Here is a 24,755-nt window from a genome sequence, read left to right on the forward strand (position 1 = left end):
CGCAAACGTGCTAGTGGAAAAGGGCCCTAATGGTAATTAGGCAATGTTCCCCAAACAAATAAGAAAGCAGTGTTCCCACAAAGATGCAGTGAAATGGGAGATTTGCACCTTGGATCTCAGTCCATAACATGACTATGTAGTCTATAAAGTGCTGCAGAAGATGCAAGTGCTACATGAATACATAATAATGATATGGTGGGGCATTAGACTTTGACTATGGCCGGGTTCAGATTGTGAGCTCCTCTGAGGACAGTCAGTGACGTGACTATGTACTCTTTAAAGTGCTGCAGAAGATGCAAGTGCTACATAAATACATAATAATGATATGGCGGGACATTAGACTTTGACTATGGCTGGGATTAGATTGTGAGCTCCGCCAATTACCTGACTACATTCTCTGTAAAGCGAGAATGCCAATCAGATCAGCGGCGTGGTGGCGGTTTGACGTCGGGGCGGCGTGATGTAGGAGGGGGGTGGTGCAGGAATTTAAAATAATTAAAGGTGATTGGCCCAATTTCTGAAAGTATTGGATACAAATGTTTCAAATACATTTGTATCCAATGCATTGTAGCCATTTGGTTCCCTGGTGCTTCTGAGCAAGTGCTGTGATCTGTGTGATCTGCTGATCTGCCTCTTTTTTGGATTACCTGTGTTCTGAGTTTTGCCTGGATTTTGACTACTCTCTTTGCCTGCCGCCTCTGCCTGGATTTGATTACTCTCTGCCTGCCACTTACTATGGTGTCATATTGTAAAGGGAGAAATTGGCAGCGCTCCTAATCAGGCTGCTCCTGAAATGACTACCAACAGAGGTGTGCAGAGCCCCCTAGAGGCTAAATACACACATTCAATTCAAAACAGATGCAAACTATCCACTAAACCTAGATTAAAACGGAAGGCAAACTGAAAGAGTACATTTGAAATCGGCGCCGGTAGACTTGGGCGCAGGATTCAGCGGTATATGGCTAATCCTGCTTCTGCACAAGTCCGGGCCGATTTAATTACTATTCCCCCTCCAGGCCGACATGGATAGTGGGGGAATGAAATAATTCGGCTTCCTGCGATTGCTGGAGGCTGAATTATTATGTTTTTAAGCAACCTCGGCTCCGTCTTCTGACGGAGCCGACGTTACTCACTGAGCACTTCAATAGGAATGATTCCTATTGAAGTCTATGGAGGCGCCGGCTGCGGTCAAATCTAGCAGCACTGAAAAGCACTGCTCCGAACTGAAATGGCACATGGATGCAGCTCGCCATATGTAAACTTACATTTCTATACAGCAGAAGGAGGTGGCAGCCCTTCACAAAGCAGGCTGCTTCTGATTGGCTGACTGCATGGATGGGAAGAGCCTAAATATAGGCAGGTTACACAACTTGCATTTAAAACAGATGCGATAAAATTGTGGATTTTGGCTTCCAAAAAAAGATTGCGCACAGAGTGTTCCGTACTAGACTTTTCCACCGCGTTGAAGGATCCTCATGAAAGAGACCCCAACCACGAATAAAAAAACAAAGTGTGAACCTGGGGGGCAGATGGCCATAAAATGGTTTAAATATTTTTGGGGGAACAGAGAAATTGGTGGTGCTCCTAATCAAGCAGCGGCTGAAATGACTACCAACAGAGGTGTGCAGAGCCCCCTAGAGGCTAAATGCTATAAATTGGTTTACAAGTTTTTTTGGGAACAGGCAGAAATTGGCAACGCTCCTAATCAAGCTGCACCTGAAATGTGATTATAATATTGTAAATGGTTGTATTATACTGTGTAAAGGTTTCACTGGTACAAAGAACAATAAAGCTATGATTGTTTTGAACAATGATAGTGTTGCCTATGCTCCTGGGGACTTATTCCTGGCCTAAATTTAGCGGCAGCCATTTTGTAATGTGATTTCTCTTTATTTTCACTAGGGAAGAACTTATTGATTTGTCCAGACCTCGGAATCCAGCATGATTAAATGTTCTCTTCTTCTACACACAGGAAAGAAAAAACATTAAAGACTTTCCGGACTCCAGCATGGAAATCGTTCAACGTGGGAAAAACATACCGCAGGCCCATTTGCATTTAATTAATAGTAAAAGGTTAATTGCACTATTAGTTACGTTGCAATCTTCAGGGAGATAATGGAGAGCATTTCTGATTAGCTGAGAGGCTGGTGGCATCCCAGACTGGCCGAAATAACTTCAACTTCGCAAGATGAACTTGGGTTGACAGTTAAATTTATGTCCATCCACTTGCAATATAGTGATGATTTTAATGTGCTAAATTCGCTTATGTGATATTTTCCATCACATTTTGGAAGTATTACACATAATTACCACTTTGAAATTTAATTTATCTATTTTTGGGTGAGGAGGAAGCAGAGCTGGGAGAAGGTCCTCCAGCAGCCAAGGCTGAGACACCAAAGTGCGCCCCTCCATCCCTCCCACCCCAGCCGTCACACACTGATTGCTATTAGACTAAGAGGTGCCCCAGTGCCTCCAACACCTTAATCTCTAGGTATCTGGCTTGCAGTCACTGTTATGTATCCCCTAAAGTAGAGGTAGTCAGACTAGTCCCCTAAAATACAGGTAGTCAGACTAGCCCTCCAAAGTACAGGTAACCATACTAGCCCCTCCCCAACAAAACAACAGAGGTAGCCATACTAGACCCCCAAAGTACAAGTAGCCAGATTAACCCACCCCAAGTATAGGTAGGCAGAATATCCCCCTACCTCCCATGACTACACTACCCCCCAAGTATAGGTAGGCAGACTACCCCCAAGTATACTAGGCAGGGTACCTCTTCCCCCTCTGAGTGTAGGTGGGCAGAATACCTCCCCAAATTAAGGTAGTAAGGTAGTTAACAACCCCAACAAGTAAAGGGGGGCAGATTGCCCCATAACCACAAGTGTAAGCAGATTACCCCCCACCCCACCCAAGTATAGGTAGGTAGAAAGACGACAACTCTAACACAACCCCCCCCCCCCCCCCCCCCCCCCAGTATATGTGCAAATTACCCATCTCCCTGTGTAGGTACTGCAAGCAGTACTCACCCCCTACCCCAGTACAGGTAGGCGGATTGAGCTGGAACATTGTTTGGATGAAAGACTGCCAACACCACCTTGTTTATTTCTTAGTTTAGAGCTAAAACCAACTTGCAGCCTTTTTTAAGTGCTAGTTATTTGAAAAGCACTTGCTAATGCAATGCTATGAGGGATTTTTATAAAATCACCCACCCTAGGAGATGAGCAGTAGAAGGATGAAGAACTAGGAGATGGACAGTGGAAGGATGAAGAACTAGGAGATGGGCAGTAGAAGGATGAAGAACTAGGAGATGCACAGTGGAAGGATGAAGATGAAGAACTAGGAGATGGACAGTGGAAGGATGAAGAACTAGGAGATGGGTAGTGGAAGTATGAAGAACTAGGAGATGCACAGTGGAAGGATGAAGATGAAGAACTAGGAGATGGACAGTGGAAGGATGAAGAACTAGGAGATGGGTAGTGGAAGGATGAAGAACTAGGAGATGGGTAGTGGAAGTATGAAGAACTAGGAGATGGGCAGTAGAAGGATGAAGAACTAGGAGATGGGCAGTAGAAGGATGAAGAACTAGGAGATGGACAGTGGAAGGATGAAGAACTAGGAGATGGGCAGTAGAAGGATAAAGAACTAGGAGATGGACAGTGGAAGGATGAAGAACTAGGAGATGGGCAGTAGAAGGATGAAGAACTAGGAGATGGACAGTGGAAGGAGGAAGAACTAGGAGATGTCTTTGGAGTTAGCAGTAACAGGGTGACATTGTTGGAAATGGGCATCCCAACCAGTGGAGCCTGCAAGCAAGAGCCTACTGGGGCAAATCCCACCCTAGTGGAGTTCTTTTCATGAATCAGATTGTGTGTTTAGCTAACTTACCTGCAGCTGACAGCAGAGCTCTGACAATGTTTTATCCGGAACAAACTCCTCTAGGAATAAGAAACGTACAGAGTTACTGACTGATTAGAGCTTTTATACAATGTTATGTAGATGATCCAAGTATGCTAAAATCTTCATATGTGCAATGTATGTATACCACATGATGCCTTCAGGAGTCACTAATACGCACAGATTGCAAAGGACATGCATAGCATTCCATCTTGCATGCAAATCTAATGCAGATTGTATCTAGCTTGGAAATGGGCCAATCGGAAATGGCCAGTGGTCAATATGATAGGCCAAATTCCACGCGGGTCACGTGGTGTACGTGACGTCCTCGGGTCTCTACTGCGCAGGCGCAGTATTTCTGCGCCTGCGCAGTAGAGACCCAATGACGTCTCGACACCACATGACCCCCCGCCGTGGAGCGCACAGAAGTCGACCCGGAAGCTGACCTGGGGAGGTTGGCTTCTTCACCGCTGGACGCCGGGAGGGAGAGGAGCTGCGGCGAGGGCACCGATCAACTATCAGGAGCTGGAAGAAGCCCCAGGTAAGTGCCATTTGTATTTTGTAATCTGCGTGAACCTTCCCTTTAAGACAATCAGGAAGTGAACTCTTTGACCTGGAACTAAATAATTACAATGTATTATTTTTTAAAAGGGCTCACCAAATCACATTGCAAAGTGCTTTTTCATGCGCTTTGCGAGTTCTCTATACCTTGCATTGAAGCGCAAACGCTCAGGAAATGGGGCAGGACCTGCGTTTGCGCTCGGAAAGAAAGCTCATCGCTTATCTGAGAACACTCACATAGAGCAACATTGCACAAGCGCTTTTATGGCAATTTTTAAAAATCACCAGTGCTTAAAAAACATGAAAACGCTCACAGGGAATTTACCAGAATCAGTAAGGATGCCTGCACACTTATTTTTGCGTTTTCCGAAGTTTTTTTTATATTTTTTCATATGTGCATTTCTGCATTTTGTGATTTCTCTTAATTTGCAAGAATTTGAATGTAATTAACTTTGAATAACAATGCAAAAATTTGCATTTCCAATGACTTGCATAATATGCGAGTCATGCGTACGTTCCGAAAACAAAAGCATAAACGATTGCCGATTTTTCTGCAGAAAATTTGGTAGCAAAAATATGCCTTTAAAGAAAAGGACCCAATATTAACTTATCTTATTTTTTGGCCCATAAGATACTCCTGCCCATAAGATGCACGTAGGTTTAGAGTAGACTTTGAACCTAGGTGCGTCGTATGGTCAGGACAGGAGCCTCTAAACTTCAGAGGACAAAAACCAGGGGAAAAATATATATACTAAACCTAGTACGTCCATAGTCCAGGAGCGTCTTGTAGATCTTCTCCTCTATTGCCCCCTCCTGCCCTATTATTGTGTCCCCCTTGTACATTTATGTCCCCGTGTCCACCTCTGTCCCTTCCATGTACCCCCTGTGTCCACCTCTGTCCCCGTGTCCCCCTGTAACCACCTCTGTTCCCCTGTGTCGCTCCCATGCCCCCTTGTATATATATCTGTCCCCCCGTCATTCCCGTGTCCGATCTGGGGAGCAGACTGTGTGTGTGCGTGCGTGCGTCCATGCGCGCGCGCGCGCGTGTGTGTGTGTGTGTGTGTGTGTGTGTAGGGGCGTGGTCCCAAATATTATTCAGATCATATGGCGCAGGGACCTAATTGGGGGAAAGAAAAAGTGCGTCTTATGGTCCCAAAAATACGGTACTCATCACATACGGTTACTCACCTGTTTCAACTTGTGATAAATCTGGCATTTCTTTCAGTAGAGTGGCGTAGTAGGCGGAGAGCCCGCTGTGTGCCGATAGCAGCAGATGGCAGAGATCGCGGTGCCACTTATAGGCATGTTGTATGCAGGTCTCTGACGGCATGTAGCAGCTGATCTGCACGGTAGAAATAACACAGGACATTGGTGGTACTACATAGGCATTGTGGCAGTACTAACCATGTGGCCAACAGGCTCATTTGTGGTCACTTATAAGATTTTTTTGTTAAACAGTTCAGCAATTTGGATGACTGAACAAGGGAGGAAAGACGTTCACTTTTTGCCTTAACCACTTGAGGACCACAGTGGCAATCCCCCCCTAAAGACCAGGCTGTTTTTTTTTATAATTGGCCACTGCAGCTTTAAGGCCAAGCTGCACGGCCGCACAACACAGCACACAAGTGATTCTATCCCCCCCCCCCCGATCACAGCGCTGTACTAGGAGACTGAAGGCAGGGCGGAGCTCTGCCCCCCGAGCAGGAGATGTGCGCGATCTCCTGCAAACTGCAGCCCAAGGACTTGACGCCAATTGGCGTTAGGCGGTCCTGGGGCTGCCGCACCGGCCACGCCCATTGGCGTGGAGCGGTCTTAGAGTAGTTAAGGTTCCTATTAACGGTACAATAGTTTCCTCAAGAGGCAATAATTCCATCAGCTTTGCAGGATTGTAAGTAATCGGACGGTAATTACCAATTGTGCCCATAAATAGGTCTCTTTCTCTTTTCAGATTCGATCGTAAAAAATCCAACATTCTGATCAACAAAATTCTGTATTCAACCATAAAATCATTTTACGTAGATTTCCTCCACACATCACATGGTTTTCTGTACAATTAGATCGGAAAAATCTGATTGAATTTTCGGATTTGAGGAAAATATTGTAGCATTAATGGGCACCGTTATCTGTGACTTCACCATGAAGTAAAAACAGCTAGAGATGGTCTATGAGATGCAAATAATTATGAGCTGCATACAAATAATTGAATGCAAACTGTATGCAAGTTCGAACTGAGCTAATGATATGCATTTTCTGTCATTTTGATTGGCCCAAGATCTAGCTGCATACAATTTGCATGGAAGCCATAATTATTTGCATCTCATTAACCATCTCTAAATCTAACAATGCCAAATGACTCAAGTCTAATATCCATAGTTTAGGAACTTGAGAGATCTCTGGAATTCTACTTACCTCTGAAGATGGTGGCTTGCAGTAGGCCGCACCAAAAACCAAGTTCTCCAGAGAAATGCTTGACTGGTCCGTCCCAAGATCTTGGTTATTTTTTCCTAACCAGGAGCCTTTTACTGGTCGAACAAAGCTGGAAAAAAGTTGTATAATTTTAGTATCCTGAAGAATGGACCATGATACTGGTAGAAAGCTTTTCCAAACCTGTAAGGTAGGCTTTCTCAATGGCCTCAATTCACTAAGATATCTTCTGTCTTTAACCTTCCTGGCGGTAAGCCCGAGCTGAGCTCGGGCTATGCCGCACAGGAGGATTTCTCAGGCCCTGCTGGGCCGATTTGCATCATTTTTATTTATTTTTGCTACACGCAGCTAGCACTTTGTTAGCTGCGTGTGCACTCCGATCGCTCCCCCCCGACCCCGTGCGCTTCCTGGCCAATCAGTGCCAGGCAGCGCTGAGCGGTGGATCGGGACTCCGTTTGACGTCATGACGTCGATGACGTCGGTGACATCACCCCACCCGTCGCCATGGCGACGGGGGAAGCCCTAATGGAAATCCCGTTCAGAACGGGATTTCCGGACGGGCTTGATCGCCAGAGGCTGTCATGTAGCTAGCGCTAGGCTAGCTACATGTCGTTGTATCCTCTGCTCTGTCTGATGTGACCAATAAAAGAAGCTATAACTATATCGGTGGTGCCTGCAAGACTTGTTCTCTTAAAATAACTCCAGAATTCTAAAGTTAAAGGCAGGCTGTTAATTAACTGTGTGTGAAAATAACTACAAAGGAGGTAACTTAACTACAGAGGAGGTAACTTAAGGAACAGAGAGATAAGATAACTCTATCACTGTGTGGAGGTAAGCTTTCTCTTGCCTTATCTCCAGCATGATCTTAATGAATTGAGGCCATTGTCACCTATCTGAGCAATGCTGGGAAGACTATATTTCTGGGGGGACATGGCTGTACATGAAGGGGGGGGAGAGGGGCATGACAATACTTGTGGGTTGACATGGCTATATTATTGGAGTGCACAGCTGCAATCCTTGTGGGAGGGCATGGCTGTACTTGTTTTTGTGGGACATGACAATAACTTTAGAGAGACCGGATTATACTTTTTCTTTGCTAAGAACATTACTCAATTCTTTACATTTTCCATATTTAGGGCCCGTTTCCACTTGTGCGGTGCGGAATCGACGCTGATTCCCCGCCGACGAAATCGCATGTGGGTGCGATTCCGCATGCGTATTTTACCGCGATTTCGCATGCGATTTCGCATAGGTTAGTAGTGATGCGATTTTAACCATGTCACTGTCTGTGTGATTTAACATTACTTTCTACGTGAAATCGCATGTGAAATCGCGGTAAAATACGCATGCCAAAACCGCATGTGATTTCCCTATTAAATACATTAGCGGCAATTCGCATAGCGGTGTGCGGGGTGCGAATTCTGAGGGCTCTTCCGTGCAGATTTCTCCTGCACAGAAAAACGCTCAGGATTACTGACAAGTGGAAACAGGGCCATCCACTTGTATTGGCTATGCGAATCCTCATGCAGACAACGCATACAGATTTGCGATAGTGGAAACGGGCCCTAAAAGTGTCAAATATTTGAGGGCCGACTTGCATGCAAAGTCGACTTTACTTCAAGTATGTGTGGTAGTTCAGTTTCTGTTAGATCTAGCAGAGACAGATCAAAATAAGATGTAGGTCGTATCTAGACATACTTGATTAAGTCTTTGCAATACTTATACTTGTCCTGAAGGAAAGGTCATGTCAGTGGTACAACCACAAAACATGGGGCCCCACAGCAAAACTTTGAAGGGGCACCCATTGTCTACACCCTTTCCCTTGCCTACCCGTGCAGAGCCTCACAGCCTGGGGCCCATCTCACAAGGGTCATAAAACAAGTGTTTACATTGTAATTGTCAAACCCATAACAAGCGTAGCCACAAAAACACCTGATCTGAAGGATGGACCCCTTTATCGCGGGAGTAAATTAATAGTTGGGGCCCCCTTACAGCTTTGGCCCAGGGGTGCTGCTTTCGTAGATCCAGCACCGAATCTCACCACTCTCCTGTTGGCCACTTCGCTCCGGTCACCGTGTTTACTTCTGGCTGGCGCCTCTGATGTCATAAGTAACCATAAGGCCGAAAGTAGCCATGGTGACAGGAGGTGAAGGCGGCAGTGAGATTTGGCTCTGGTTGGGGCGTGTAAATTACGGCAGAAGTAAGAGCACAGAGCAGCTGCCAGAGACAGCAAGGCCCCCTTTAAAGTGAGGCAGGGGCTTGTCTTGCTTGTGCCCTGGCGGTGCCCCTGGTAGGTACGCCCTTGGGTCATGTAGAAACCATAGTGAAAGCCCAAATCGCCAGGACTGGCGTCAGGCATGTACATGGGGAAGCTGTACCGACCCATTTCTGTGAATGAAGCTACGCTTCCGATTCCCAATGAAGAGACTTTAATGCATCAGGAAGCATGGCTCCTCAAGCAGAAGGAGGTCAGCGGAGAATAACATCCTCTCCCTCTTGCCGATGATTTCAGAGCACTCGCGTTTTGTAGAGCAGGACCAGCGATTGCTTACCCGCCCGTGCAGACGAGGCAGGCAGCGGCGCCGGCTGTTAGGACTGTACCTGGTAAGTGGCTGATGTAAGGCTAGCAGTGAAGCGTGCACAGTTACGGAGATCACAGACAAGTGGAAATAGTCGAACATGACAGGAACATGGTGGTGTAAACCTCTCCTCGGATGGAAGTGGAGTCCTAGAGTACGGCTGCTGATTAGGGGGACGGCGGAGATGTCTTTCAGCCTAGGAGAAATGTTTACACCTGTTAGCGATGCTCATGTTCATGCTTGTTTCTCTATCTTGCTGGGGGAAAAAACACCTGACAACAAACATCGCACGGCCCCGGAAGCAACGGGACTTCTTAGATTGAACTGGTGTTTACTGATGATCAACATCTGCTACTTACAATTAAAGCAGAATATAACCCTGCATTTCAGCTTTGCTCTAAAACATTATTTACAGCATATTATATGCAACCAGCATTTTTTTTTATACTAGACCAGCATTGGAAGGGTTACACACAGAGCTTTAAAGTTCTGTGGAGAGACATGCTGCCGCATCCGAAGTTTAGCTAGATACATTTAAGTAAACACAATGTAACAAGTGGTGAATGTGACTCACACTCTGACTGTGCTCCCAGACACAGAGAGAGAGTGAGTCACATTCCTCACTTGTTACCAGGTGTTTACTTAAATGTATCTATCTAAACTTCAGATGCGGCAGCATGTCTCTCCACAGAACTTTAAAGCTCTGTGTGTAACCCTTCCAATGCTGGTCTAGTAAAAAAAAATGCTGGTTATATATAATATGCTGTAAATAACGTTTTAGAGCAAAGTTGAAATGCAGGGTTATATTCCGCTTTTAGCAAAATTTCACAAACATTTTCACAATTACAGCCATATGTAATTACGACTTGGACATTCAATTAATTTTCTATAGTCCATTCGTAATTTTGCATAATTTTCGTGTAATTTCTTGCTGACTTTAGCAGTAAATAGCAAAGTCCCCATACATGCTATAAGCACAAAAATTGCTACATATGTTAAGGAGAATAGTGGGAACCAGTCAAAAAAATAATTTTTCAAAAAGACCTTGTAAGTTTTGAGAAAATCACAAAATTGTCTTCTAAACTCCGAAAAATAAAAAAAAATTCCTTTGCATATTTGCATAAACTACAAGGTCTTGAAAAAAAAATATTTTTTTCGTCTTGTTCCCACTTTTCTCCTTAACATACGTAGCAATTTTGGTGACGGTACCATGTACGGGGGCTTCGCTATTAACCTCTAAATTGGCATGAAATTACGCAAAAATACAAAATGACGGTTCCGGTTTATAAATGAAATTAAGATTTTTCACAAAATGTTGCATTGGAGTTGTGAACTGCTATGCGAAATTACAATAATGCATCATTTTTGTTTATTACTAATAAGCAATGGTGGTACACACATCCAATTATGATTGGCCAATGATTGGCCCATTTTACTACCTCGATGTAGTATGGAGTATACTGTATATAGTGCAGACTTTGAATACTATGTTACAGCCCTGAATACATTTTTAAATAACAATTCTGAATAGTACCTTTACATGTTTGTAAGAATAGGGATGGCAGTGCTTAAGAGAACTAGTAGAGAATCATGTGATCAGTTTGATCAGCTGATAGATTTGTAAGGTTCTGATTTGCTGTGATGACTTCCTGGCTTAACACATGATCATAACCAGCAAATCAGAACCTAACAAATCTATTAGCTGATCAAACTGATCACATGCTTCTCCATTAATTCTCCAAAGCAGGGTCATCCCCATGTAAGTACAGCACCAACCATTTGAAGCCTTTAACTCTGAAAGTACGATGACCACAGTTCTTTAGAGTACCACATCCCCCGGTCCCCAGGGCAATATTACACTACTCACTGCTGCTCACTGTCTGTAAAGTGAAGGTCTAACTTCAGCTGGAAGTCCACTTCACTGAGCGCATCCTCCACCTGCAACATAACAAAAAAACAACTCAATCAATAGACAAGTTCAGAGCAACTTAAATTCAATAGCATCCAGGTCAAGAGGGCCGTAGCAGCTGTCTGATTGGTTGTTAGCATACTTACAGTTCCTGGACCAATGACATCAGTCCAGTAATTATTAGCTTGGCAAAAATAAGAATATGTTCTCAAGAATGATAGAAGGGAAACTGATCAGAAGTGGTGTAGCTGCCTAGGGCAGCTAGAGGTGAGCGTAATGACTTAATTACGATTTCGCGAAATTTCGCGTTATTAGTGTAAATACGATTATGGCCGTAAGTACATAATCGTAATGAAGAAGGATTTCGCGAAATTCCGCGTAAGCGTAATTTTCGCGTAGCTTTCGCATTACAGTGGGTATCGCGAAATTACGTTTGCCTTGCATGCAACCGTTTGTAAGCGTAGTTACATAATGTAATTTCACGATAGTTCATATTACTGTAAGCGTTAATTTTCGCGTAGTTTTCGCGTTACGGTGGGTATGGCGAAATTACGTTTGCCTTGCATGCAAACATTTGTAAGCGTAGTTACGTAACGTAATTTCGCGATAGTTTATATTACTCTCATTGATCACAGTGTAATTATTGCGTAATTATAATTATAGTATAATATATTATAATTATAGTATAAAGCAAAATGCTAGAAAAGGCAAAGAAATGGTGTATATGAGTTCTGCAATGTGCTCTTTCTCACTCCTTCTCCTACAGAAACAACAACCCACAAAGTGAAACTAACATGGCTGCCAGATTATATACTAGGAGGGTGGGTCAAACTACAATTGGTTGTTTAGGATGTATCTCAAAATAAGCCTGAAATATGATTGGACAATCTCCAATACCTAGACACTTTCCTGTGTCTAGTAATTACTATTATAAACGAAATTACTTTCATTTTCAAAATTAAAATGTATTTCTTTTTATAGCTAACAAGTAATTACGAAATTCGCGAAATTACGAAGAAATGCAAAATTACGTTATGGTTTAACGTGAAATTACGGTATAGTTGTACGTGAAATTACGTTATGAACAAAACGCGAAAATACGCGCTGAAAATTACGCTTATGATATTATCAATTACGATTTTAATGGCAATTACGCTACCATAATTTCGCGCCGTAATAGCAAATTTCGCATGCGTAATTATAGTAACGCAAAATTTCGAAAATTTCGGCTCAACCCTAAGGGCAGCCAATCAGAATGCAGGTTACTGGAAAGGTTAATAGACTGTGTTTCACTTTGCTTGAAAGGTTTATCAGTCACATTGCCATTGCCACAGCAGCTGCCCTGTTTATTCGTTGATAAGTGAGTTTAGAAGCGAGAGAGAAGTGATAGTGCCAGAAGCACGCGGTGACAGGAGACTGAAATCCCTGCCTGGGATAAGAGGTTCCAAATGGCGTAGATTTCAATTGCACGCATTTTGGGGGTTAGGAATGGTCGGAAATGCTCATTTCCAATTCCGCGGAAATTCTGATTTTCTATTTTCCGGTTTTCATTATTTTATTAGTCATTTTATTCATCAGAAAATGAGGGGGGGTGGGGGGGGGGGGAATTGGAAAAATATCATTCGTGTGAAATTAAAATTTTGCTGAAAAATTCTGCATTGTCTGGTGCAATACTTCCGAGCATTTCCGCGGAATTCCGATTTCTGTTTTCCAATTTCCTAATTCCGTTTGGAAATGTGGATTTCCGATTAAAAATGCGGAAATTTTAAATTCCATGGAATCCAAAGGAGCAACGCTATCGGTAATAGTTAACCTATGTTTGAGGTTTAACTACTTTCGAACCACCGTAGTTGATATCTACGCCCTGTTTTGATGCTGATCTGGCTGCCAGGGGGCACCCTCCATTTTCGTCACTCCCGCCGATCTCGCCGCTGTCTCCCCACCATCTCCCGTTGCAGCTCACTTGCTCTGCCTGTCTCTATGACGGCAGAGCCCTGTGGGCCGGTCCCAACTCCCATTGGCTTACATTGATAGACACGGTCAGGAGCCAATGAAAGCGGCTCCTGACCGGCTCATTGGAATTCTGCTGCCATAGAGACGGCAAAGTGGGTGGCGCAGGTTCCCGGCGTGCGGCAGTGATGGCGGTTACGGCGGGTATGTGCGGCGATTCGTCGGTATTCTGCTGTTTCTGTACCAGCAGTCTCTGGTACTTAAGGGGGCAGAGACCGCTGTTACTTAAAGAGAAACCGTACCCAAGAATTGTACTTCATCCCGATCAGTAGCTGATACCCCCTTTCAAACAAGAAATCTTTACCTTTTTCAAACGGATCATCAGGGGGCTCTGTATGGCTGATTTTGTGGTGAAATCCCTCTCACAAATGATGTCAGCGCCTCACAGCAGTGAGGTCTTGACATCACACCGTGGGAAACTTGTTGCATTGTGGGAAATAACAGCTGTTTCCAACTGCCAAAAATGCAAGCAGCATCTCCTTCCAGTGACATCGCCTGCCAGCAGTAAAAATGTCACCATGTGATAAATGTCAGAATGTAAATCAGGAAGAGGAAAGATTTTACAATGGGGAAACACTGACTAAATCATTTTTACATAATTATTGTAAAAATGAATCCCTTTTTTATTACATTATTTTCACTGGAGTTCCTCTTTAAGTGGTTAAGGACAGAGCATAGCAGGTATCACATTCCAATAGGTCATCATGAATAATATTCCAAGTAAGTACAAACCCTTTCTCCATCCAGGAAGAGGTGCACCTTAAATACCATGACATCATTGATATCAATGTCTTCACTCCTGTAGAGAATCTGGAAGATGCGGCTGTACACAATGTTATCGAACACACATGGTGAATATGCCCCGGGGTCATCTGCAGAAGTCAAGAAAATTAATATTTTAGATATCTCTTACTACTAAACATCTAAGGGAGCCTGAGTATTCAAAAATAGTATACAAATTTATTATCAAAATCACAATCACAATTAGCCATGAATCCTATACATTTAAAACCACTTAAAAATCACCCTATTCATAGACAATTAACCACAACGCGGCAATTGGGCATGTAATTATAGGTGCACCTATCCAAGATACCATCCAGATGTATGTCTTCAGGCCCCTTTGCTTTTGCTGTAGCTTCTATGAATAAACATCACCCTGTGGTGTGGGTAGCTTAAATCTTCAATCCAACCCGTGTGCTAACTTAGAGCACGCCTCTGCACAATCCAGTAATGCTTACGCCCTCATTACATGTGTAACCCTTGGTGTGTGTGATGCATTTACTTTTTGTGAAAGTGCTGCTGTAAAGGGAACCTGCAGGTGCTGTCAGGTGGAGCCCATGAGCAGGAAAGAAGAGAGAGAAGCTGGGCATGTGCAGGGAGGAAGTAACAGTTGAGTTTTACAGTTGAAGGCTAGTGAGGGGGAGGAGTCAAGTAGCCATGGAGACTGAGGTGATGAGGCAGCAAGAAATAAAGTGTGTCACGATATTATACTGTACTGCAGCAAGAAATACGCTTGATTTGTGAGGAAATAGAGTAGAGACACGGGAAGAGACCAGCCATTGGTGAGACGGTCTGAGCAAGGCAGAGGCACAGACAAGTAAGCACTTACCGGAAACTGAACTAAGGAAGAGAAAAAGAGCTGCAGACATTACATGAGAGGAGAGAGACCACTCACAGCTACAGGCAGGTAAAGAGCAGCGATACTGGAGAGATAAGCCAGAAGAGAAACAGTAAGCAATAAGAAAGAAAGACAAGGATATTAAAATGTACCTGTAACAGAGAGAGATAACAGAAAACAGCAGAGACATTACAGTGACACAGAGACAACAGGACAGCAATGCATACAAGAGTGACACAGAGCAACAAGTGACAGGATTACAGAAAAGGAGTGAAGACTGCAGTGCAGTGTCTGAAGAGATTGTGTGACAACAGCTGGCAGACAAAATACAGAGAATACAGCGGTGCTTCTTATACATTAAGTGATCATTCACAATTATCAATTCAACATATTTGTCTCATCCTGGATGTTGCTAGGTAACCACCAGACATTTCTCTACTTTCCCTTCTGTCCTATGCAAGAATTCAGATCCACTTTAAAAAGACAGCAGTGAAGAAGTGACAAATAGCAGAGTGCTGTGTATTATTATTATTTATTGTATTTATAAAGCGCCAACATATTACGCAGCGCTGCACAATAGATAAATGGGTTAACATACAGGTAGAACATACGGAAACTCACAACAAAACAAGATCATGCAAATGATTTGATAACAATACAGTGTCATAGGTCAAGATAGAGACTGTTCGAGTCTACAAGAAGGGTGGTTGTGAGTAAGATTGCATAATCAAGATGGATACATTAGGGAGGATGGCCCTGCCAGAGGCTTACAATCTAAAGGGTGGGGTGGAGACAATAGGTGCGTCTTTTGAGAGGGGGTCTAACAGAACATATTATGATACTGGTGTAGGGGGGTATGCGAGCGTGAAGAGGTGAGTCTTGAGAGCTTGTTTGAAGGTATTAAAGGTGGGGGCGAGTCTGACGGCTGGTGGGAGAGAGTTCCAGAGAGTAGGGGCAGCCCTGGTGAAGTCCTGCAATCGTGCGTGTGACTGAGTTATGCGTGGTGCGACTAGGCGCAGGTCATTGGAGGATCGGAGGGGGCGGGCTGGTATGTGCCTGTGGACCAGATCAGAGATGTAGGTCGGGCAGGTCTTGTGCACTGATTTGTAGGCCAAGCACAGGATTTTGAAATTGATCCTAAAGCTGATGGGGAGCCAGTGTAGTGCTTTACAGAGCGGAGTTGTAGAGGCACTGCGGTGAGAAGAATGTATCAGTCTGGCTGCCGCATTCATTACCAATTTAAGTGGGTCAGTACGGTTAGAGGGGAGGCCAGATAAAAGAGAATTGCAGTAGTCTAGGCGGGAGATGACAAGGGCATGGATAAGGAGTTTAGTGGTGTCAAGTGTGCACCACTGTGTATGGAAAATTCTGGCAAGTAAATGCTAATAAACTGAATTACTTATATGGTTCCTGAACTAGCCCTGATCCTAACAGGCTGAAGATAAGAAGTTTATGAATGTTTTGTCACTAAACTATTTTTTTATCCATATCATTTAATACAAATATTTCTTAAAAAGAACTTGATTGGTGTCTGGAGGATTTCTTTACAGTTAAAGCATTATAGAGGTGTTACATTTGGCGTAGTCGGCAGGATGGAAAGGTACAGAAGCCGCTAATTTAACTGGCCCTGGTGGAACTCCAGTTCAAGGTAGCAAGGATGCAAGACGTTGGAGACCATATAAGCCTCAGGGACACTATGGTGATTATCACTTGAAGAGCTTCTTGTACAGCCAGAAACAAGGAGGAGCAAAATACCCTGTACAACCTACTTTATATGAAGAATTTAGACAGAGGTGTGATCCAGATTCATCTGTTCCTCAACCAGGAAGAACAACAAGTGATACTGAAAGTTTTCTGGAAGCTGGAACTAATGAAGGAAACAAAAGTAAGAATCCAGATGAACCTATTATTCATGCTCAGGGTAGAGCACCAGAAGATTTAGGCCATCAGAAGGCTGAAGACTGTGAAAGTAGTCGGATAAATAGAGAAATACCAGGACCTAGTCAGCAAGTAATGATTAACGACTTCTTAGTAGGAGATGAAGTATTACAACATAGAACAGATACTTCTCGAAGAAAGGAAGTGGAATTGTATTGGCAACCGATGCTACAACCTCAACGGCTCAAGTGTTCTAAACGGACACAGTGTTCATTGGAAACCATTCAGCTTACAAACGTCAAGGTAGCTCAAGGCAAAGAGTTTGAGAAGTCAGAGAAGGGAGAGCAAAGGTGCTCTACACAAACAGAACTAGACCACGAGTCAAAATGGAAAAATACTCAACATTCCCCACTTCCTGAACAGTTCGGATTATATGTAGACACTGTGACTTGGTTAAAAGAAAAATTGTAGGGACTACAATTTGAAAAAAAGGGGGTGAATGTAACCCTGTGTGTGTGTCATTGCAACAGACACACACACCAAGGGTTACAGATGCATTTACTTTTTAATACTCAGGGGAAATTGAGAGAAATAAAAACAACACTCAAAGAACTAAGTGAAGAGTTAGCCAAAATGAAACAAAACATGGAGAAAACTGAACTCAGAACAGAATATTCAAGGTGGAGATATAGAAACACGGAGGAATCAGGATGTTGGATCTGTCACCATAGTGATCACACTGCAAGAGACTGTGGAAGAGGTTTTCAGAGAAAATCAAGGAATTCTGCAGTGGTGGTCCGCATGGCAGGACAAAAGATGAAGGCTTCAGAGAAATGGAAGGAAGATAAGCTAAAGAGAAAAAATAAGGTCATCGCAACCAAAGTTCTAGGCATTGTCAAATGGTTTCATGTGCGAAATGGATACGGATTTTTAAATCGGAATGACACCAAAGAAGATGTGTTTGTGCACTGGTCTGCCATGAAGAAGAACAACCCCAGGCATTATCTTTGCAGTCTAAGAGATGGAGATTTGGTTGAATTTGACGTTGTGGAAGGACGGAAAGGTACAGAAGCCGCTAATTTAACTGGCCCTGGTGGAACTCCAGTTCAAGGTAGCAAGGATGCAAGATGTTGGAGACCATATAAGCCTCAGGGACACTATGGTGATTATCACTTGAAGAGCTTCTTGTACAGCCAGAAACAAGGAGGAGCAAAATACCCTGTACAACCTACTTTATATGAAGAATTTAGACAGAGGTGTGATCCAGATTCATCTGTTCCTCAACCAGGAAGAACAACAAGTGATACTGAAAGTTTTCTGGAAGCTGGAACTAATGAAGGAAACAAAAGTAAGAATCCAGATGAACCTATTATTCATGCTCAGGGTAGAGCACCAGAAGATTTAGGCCATCAGAAGGCTGAAGACTGTGAAAGTAGTCGGATAAATAGAGAAATACCAGGACCTAGTCAGCAAGTAATGATTAACGACTTCTTAGTAGGAGATGAAGTATTACAACATAGAACAGATACTTCTCGAAGAAAGGAAGTGGAATTGTATTGGCAACCGATGCTACAACCTCAACGGCTCAAGCGTTCTAAACGGACACAGTGTTCATCGGAAACCATTCAGCTTACAAACGTCAAGGTAGCTCAAGGCAAAGAGTTTGAGAAGTCAGAGAAGGGAGAGCAAAGGTGCTCTACACAAACAGAACTAGACCACGAGTCAAAATGGAAAAATACTCAACATTCCCCACTTCCTGAACAGTTCGGATTATATGTAGACACTGTGACTTGGTTAAAAGAAAAATTGTAGGGACTACAATTTGAAAAAAAGGGGGTGAATGTAACCCTGTGTGTGTGTCATTGCAACAGACACACACACCAAGGGTTACAGATGCATTTACTTTTTGTGAAAGTGCTGCTGTAAAGGGAACCTGCAGGTGCTGTCAGGTGGAGCCCATGAGCAGGAAAGAAGAGAGAGAAGCTGGGCATGTGCAGGGAGGAAGTAACAGTTGAGTTTTACAGTTGAAGGCTAGTGAGGGGGAGGAGTCAAGTAGCCATGGAGACTGAGGTGATGAGGCAGCAAGAAATAAAGTGTGTCACGATACTATACTGTACTGCAGCAAGAAATACGCTTGATTTGTGAGGAAATAGAGTAGAGACACGGGAAGAGACCAGCCATTGGTGAGACGGTCTGAGCAAGGCAGAGGCACAGACAAGTAAGCACTTACCGGAAACTGAACTAAGGAAGAGAAAAAGAGCTGCAGACATTACATGAGAGGAGAGAGACCACTCACAGCTACAGGCCAGTAAAGAGCAGCAATACTGGAGAGATAAGCCAGAAGAGAAACAGTAAGCAATAAGAAAGAAAGACAAGGATATTAAAATGTACCTGTAACAGAGAGAGATAACAGAAAACAGCAGAGACATTACAGTGACACAGAGACAACAGGACAGCAATGCATACAAGAGTGACACAGAGCAACAAGTGACAGGATTACAGAAAAGGAGTGAAGACTGCAGTGCAGTGTCTGAAGAGATTGTGTGACAACAGCTGGCAGACAAAATACAGAGAATACAGCGGTGCTTCTTATACATTAAGTGATCATTCACAATTATTAATTCAACATATTTGTCTCATCCTGGATGTTGCTAGGTAACCACCAGACATTTCTCTACTTTCCCTTCTGTCCTATGCAAGAATTCAGATCCACTTTAAAAAGACAGCAGTGAAGAAGTGACAAATAGCAGAGTGCTGTGTATGGAAAATTCTGGCAAGTAAATGCTAATAAACTGAATTACTTATATGGTTCCTGAACTAGCCCTGATCCTAACAGGCTGAAGATAAGAAGTTTATGAATGTTTTGTCACTAAACTATTTTTTTATCCATATCATTTAATACAAATATTTCTTAAAAAGAACTTGATTGGTGTCTGGAGGATTTCTTTACAGTTAAAGCATTATAGAGGTGTTACACATGCATGTAAGAATGAATGCAAAACCCCTCTGCCAAGCAACATCCAGTGATTGGTGCTATAGTCAAGTTCGCAGCCATTGAGTCACTGGAGCTGTTTAATTAGTAAACAGAGGCGCATTGCCTATATAAATGGCGAGTGCGCCCTCTGTAGGTACACGTCTGAAGAAGCCTTTATGGTGAAACGCCTCACGTGTCCTGTGACGTCACCCTGTAGGTTACGCTGATCCTCCCGTGCCTCCGCCCTCTTCCCCAGGAAGCCTTGCACCCGAAGCTCGCGGTAGCGCGGCGTTTGAAACCCCTATGGAGGAAAATTGTATCTGTGTATATGCAGTTTCTGCTGCGTGACTTAGGCACAGCATCTACCATATTGGGAGCGTGAGTGCCAGCTTGCCCGGAGGTCTTAGCTTGCCTGCCTCAGTCTAATGGCTTGATGCCGATGTATGCAGTGAGATAGTGCTGTCTTCCGAGATGGCTGTGGAAAGCAAGTAGGATTATTACGCTTTGGTTGTTGCTCGGCAAAGGGGTTTTGCATTCATTCTTACATGCATGTAATGAGGGCGCAAGCATTACTGGATTGTGCAGAGGCGTGCTCTAAGTTAGCACACGGGTTGGATTGAAGATTTAAGCTACCCACACCACAGGGTGATGTTTATTCATAGAAGCTACAGCAAAGCAAAGGGGCCTGAAGAAATACATCCGGATGGTATCTTGGATAGGTGCACCTATAATTACATGCCCAATTGCGCATTGCGGTTAATTATCTATGAATAGGGTGATTTTTCAATGTTTTTAAATGTATGTGATTCATGGCTAATTGTGATTGTGATTTTGATAATAAATTTGTATACTACTTTTGAATACTCAGGCTCCCTTAGATATAGGTTTACATTTGCAAAAGGGTTTAGGTGAGACAGAGTACCAATTTAGTTAGGTTGATATCCCACATCTTTACATTTATGGTTTTTGATCTCTTACTACTAACTATTGCTTAACCATACCTCCCACACTTAAGCCACACCCCTGCCACATCCCTAATCACGCCCCTAGTTACGCATACCATAAAGATGTCATAGGAAAAATATGTTGTTTTATAATTCAAACCACACTGGTCCTTTCTATCCTGGTTCATTTGCCTTCATATTAACATTTGAAATAACAATGATATTAATTAAAAGGATGAGACTAAAGTTTAGAGTGAATTAAAAACAATTTTTTGTGGAAAAATACATATATTTACATAGATTTGTACATCAGTTCTGAAAGAGGGACACATTAGGGAGAAAGAGGGACAGGGTTCCCAAAGAGGGACTGTCCCTCCAAAAGAGGGATAGTTGGGAGCTATGGCTTAACCAAACTTCTCTTCTCTACTTGTTTTATGTGAAGAGAAGAACCGAGAGCCAAAATATAGTGTAGTAGATTTTGATAATGGGAAAAATAAAGCAGAGTACAATAATATACTCACAAACACGGGCCACCTCCAGGCAACCACTACATAAGCAGGCGAGGAGACTAGCCCGTCCCCACTCAGGACCAAGAAGTCGCCCTCCGCAGACAGGAAAAATGGGGTATCCCCCTCCACCAAGGGTGGATATTCGATATGACAAAAAACAGAGGCGCCAAAAGAATAAAACCAATGTTTAAAAAGTTTAAAAATTGCCGGGGAGGCAGTGGTGGACTCACCTCCAGCAAGCAGACACAACAAGCTGTGTATTTAGAGCAAATTTAAATTTATTGGTACACTCCGGGGGGCAGTCGCAACGCGTTTCGCAGGCAAAAGCCCGCTTCCTCAGGCAATAGTGGGCGGAGTACACAACAGCATTAGGTCCGGGTAACACCTGGCGCCAGGTGTTACCCGGACCTAATGCTGTTGTGTACTCCGCCCACTATTGCCTGAGGAAGCGGGCTTTTGCCTGCGAAACGCGTTGCGACTGCCCCCCGGAGTGTACCAATAAATTTAAATTTGCTCTAAATACACAGCTTGTTGTGTCTGCTTGCTGGAGGTGAGTCCACCACTGCCTCCCCGGCAATTTTTAAACTTTTTAAACATTGGTTTTATTCTTTTGGCGCCTCTGTTTTTTGTCATCTCTACTTGTTTTGTCTTTCACTCAACTTTGTTGTCCAGTCTAAAAAAACTGCATACTATGAGCACTGGTACAGCATAAATAAAGGATATTGACAATAACTGTTAAAGGTGAGTGATTCCAAAATCACCCCAACAGGAAACCAGGAACAGGAAACAGGAAACAGGTGCAGTGATAGAACAACTACCGTACTCCTCTACTTAGCCATCCGGAATTACATTTTCACATTTACTGTATTTTTGGGACTCTAAGACTCACTTTTTCTCCCCCCAAAAGTGTGTGTGTGGGGGGGGGGGGGGGGGGGGAGAAGTCACTGGCCTCAATTCACTAACCTTTATCAAACACTTTATCAACCGTTTGATAATTTACCTCATGGGTAAAATCTAATTTTGAATTCACTAAGGTGCTATATACTTATCGAATGTTTCATTGATAAAATGTTCAATCAATCTATAACACCTTAGTAAATTCAAAATGAGATTTTACTCATGAGGTAAATTATCAAACGTTTGCTAAAGTGTTTGATAAAGGTTAGTGAATTGAGGCCACGGCGTCTTATAGTCCAAATGCAAGGAGTTCCTGACTTGTGAACACCTGCCAACACGGATCTCCGACCCGTCGCAATGTCGGGGACTCCCTGTACTGTGCCCATGCTGAGGAAGACACAGGGGGACAAACAGAGGACACAGGGGGACACAAAGGGGCATAGAGGAGGACACAAGGGGGACAGAGAAGGACACAGGGAGACACAAGAGGTACAAGGGGGAATGAGGTATGAAGGGGGAATAATCCACAGGATGCCCCTTCACCATGGATGTACCAGGTTTAGTAGATATTATTTCCCCTGTTTTTTGTCCTCTAATCCTAGGTGCGTCTAATGGTCAGGAGCATCTAATAGTCTGAAAAATACAGTACATTAAAAAACAGAAGGAAAAACAATGTGCAAGGTTTAGCCTACTACATAACATAGCCAACTTTATTATATATATATATATATATATATATATATATATATATATATATATATATATATATATATATATAGTGTATATATATTTTACATACAGACACATGCACGTACGCTCACACACACACACACATACACAGATACTGCAGAGACTGGCGACCTGGCGATGTTCTCTCAGGTTTAATGAACAGCCTCTCTCCGAGTTAATTAAAACAATATGTATGCGACTCCAGAGGGCCCGCAATTTACTGTAATTTTGCAGTTAAATAATTAATGGACAGTGCGATGAAGCTCAGTGTTTCTAATCTATGACTGTGTCAGAGTCTCCTTGTTCTGCTCAAGGTCGCTGCAATTATTTCATCCATCAGAACTACGAAGATGAAACAGATACAAGAGGTGAAAATCCACTTCTGAAATGCTGAAACATTCTGACGAGGGCTGTAGACGAAGTCTCTTCCCTATCACTGAGGAACCTCATCAATACACGACTTTCTGAAATGCTGAAACATTCTGACGAGGGCTGTAGATGAAGACTCTTCCCTATCACTGAGGAACCTCATCAATACATGACTTTCTGAAATGCTGAAACATTCTGACGAGGGCTGTAGATGAAGACTCTTCCCTATCACTGAGGAACCTCATCAATACACGACTTTCTGAAAAGCTGAAACATTCTGACGAGGGCTGTAGATGAAGACTCTACCCTATCACTGAGGAACCTCATCAATACATGACTTTCTGAAATGCTGAGACATTCTGATGAGGGCTGTAGATGAAGACTCTACCCTATCACTGAGGAACCTCATCAATACATGACTTTCTGAAATGCTGAAACATTCTGACGGGGGCTGTAGATGAAGACCCTTCCCTATCACTGAGGAACCTCATCAATACATGACTTTCTGAAATGCTGAAACATTCTGACGAGGGCTGTAGATGTAGACTCTTCCCCATCACTGCTGAACCTCATCAATACATGACTTTCTGAAATGCTGAAACATGACAAGGGCTGTAGACGAAGACTCTCCCCATCACTGAGGAACCTCATCAATACATGACTTTCTGAAATGCTGAAACATTCTGACGAGGGCTGTAGATGAAGACTCTACCCTATCACTGAGGAACCTCATCAATACATGACTTTCTGAAATGATGAAACATTCTGACGAGGGCTGTAGAGGAAGACACTTCCCTATCACTGCGGAACCTCCTCATTACATGACTTTCTGAAATGATGAAACATTATGACGAGGGCTGTAGAGGAAGACTGTTCCCTATCACTGAGGAACCTCATCAATACACGACTTTCTGAAATACTGAAACATTCTGACGAGGGCTGTAGATGAAGACTCTTCCCATCACTGCTGAACCTCATCAATACATGACTTTCTGAAATGCTGAAACATGACGAGGGCTGTAGACGAAGGCTCTTCCCATCTCTGCGGAACCTCATCAATATATGACTTTCTGAAATGCTGAAACATTCTGATGAGGGGTGTAGAGCAAGACTGTTCCCTATCACTTTGGAACCTCATCAATACACAACTTTCTGAAATGCTGAAACATGACGAGGGCTGTAGACGAAGGCTCTTCCCTATCACTGCGGAAGCTCATCAATACATGGCTTTCTGAAATGCTGAAACATTCTGATGAGGACTCTAGACACTCTTCCCTATCACTGCAGAACCTCATCAATACATGACTTATCTCGTAAGTGAAATGCCATTATGTGGGTTAATAACGGACACCTGAACTGAGAGGTTCATGGAAGCTGCCATATTTATGTTCTTTAAACAATACTAGCTGTCTTGTAGTCCTGCTGATCATCTGCCTCTCATACTCTAAGGTCCATTT

At 43.3% G+C, this 24,755-nt stretch overlaps 1 protein-coding gene across 8 annotated transcripts in view; it reads right to left on the minus strand.

Moving 5' to 3' along the window:
- FAM135B (family with sequence similarity 135 member B) overlaps window positions 1-24,755 on the minus strand; it is a 222,943-nt gene that overhangs the window by 57,505 nt on the left and 140,683 nt on the right. For 3 of the 8 annotated variants that reach the window (XM_068238060.1, XM_068238061.1, XM_068238059.1), the window contains exons 4-9: window positions 14,110-14,249; window positions 11,326-11,396; window positions 9,481-9,654; window positions 6,865-6,991; window positions 5,644-5,797; window positions 3,886-3,935 (exon numbers count right to left, since the gene is read on the minus strand). In XM_068238060.1, coding sequence (XP_068094161.1) covers window positions 3,886-3,935; window positions 5,644-5,797; window positions 6,865-6,991; window positions 9,481-9,654; window positions 11,326-11,396; window positions 14,110-14,249 — 716 coding nt within the window. Of the gene's footprint in view, window positions 1-3,885; window positions 3,936-5,643; window positions 5,798-6,864; window positions 6,992-9,480; window positions 9,655-11,325; window positions 11,397-14,109; window positions 14,250-14,460; window positions 14,625-14,662; window positions 14,712-20,043; window positions 20,062-24,755 lie in introns of those variants that run through there. The other 5 variants (XM_068238065.1, XM_068238067.1, XM_068238066.1 and 2 more) reach the window with 5 other exon arrangements.

Source organism: Hyperolius riggenbachi, chromosome 5 (genome assembly GCF_040937935.1).
Source record: "Hyperolius riggenbachi isolate aHypRig1 chromosome 5, aHypRig1.pri, whole genome shotgun sequence".
Classification (NCBI taxonomy): Eukaryota; Metazoa; Chordata; class Amphibia; order Anura; family Hyperoliidae; genus Hyperolius; species Hyperolius riggenbachi.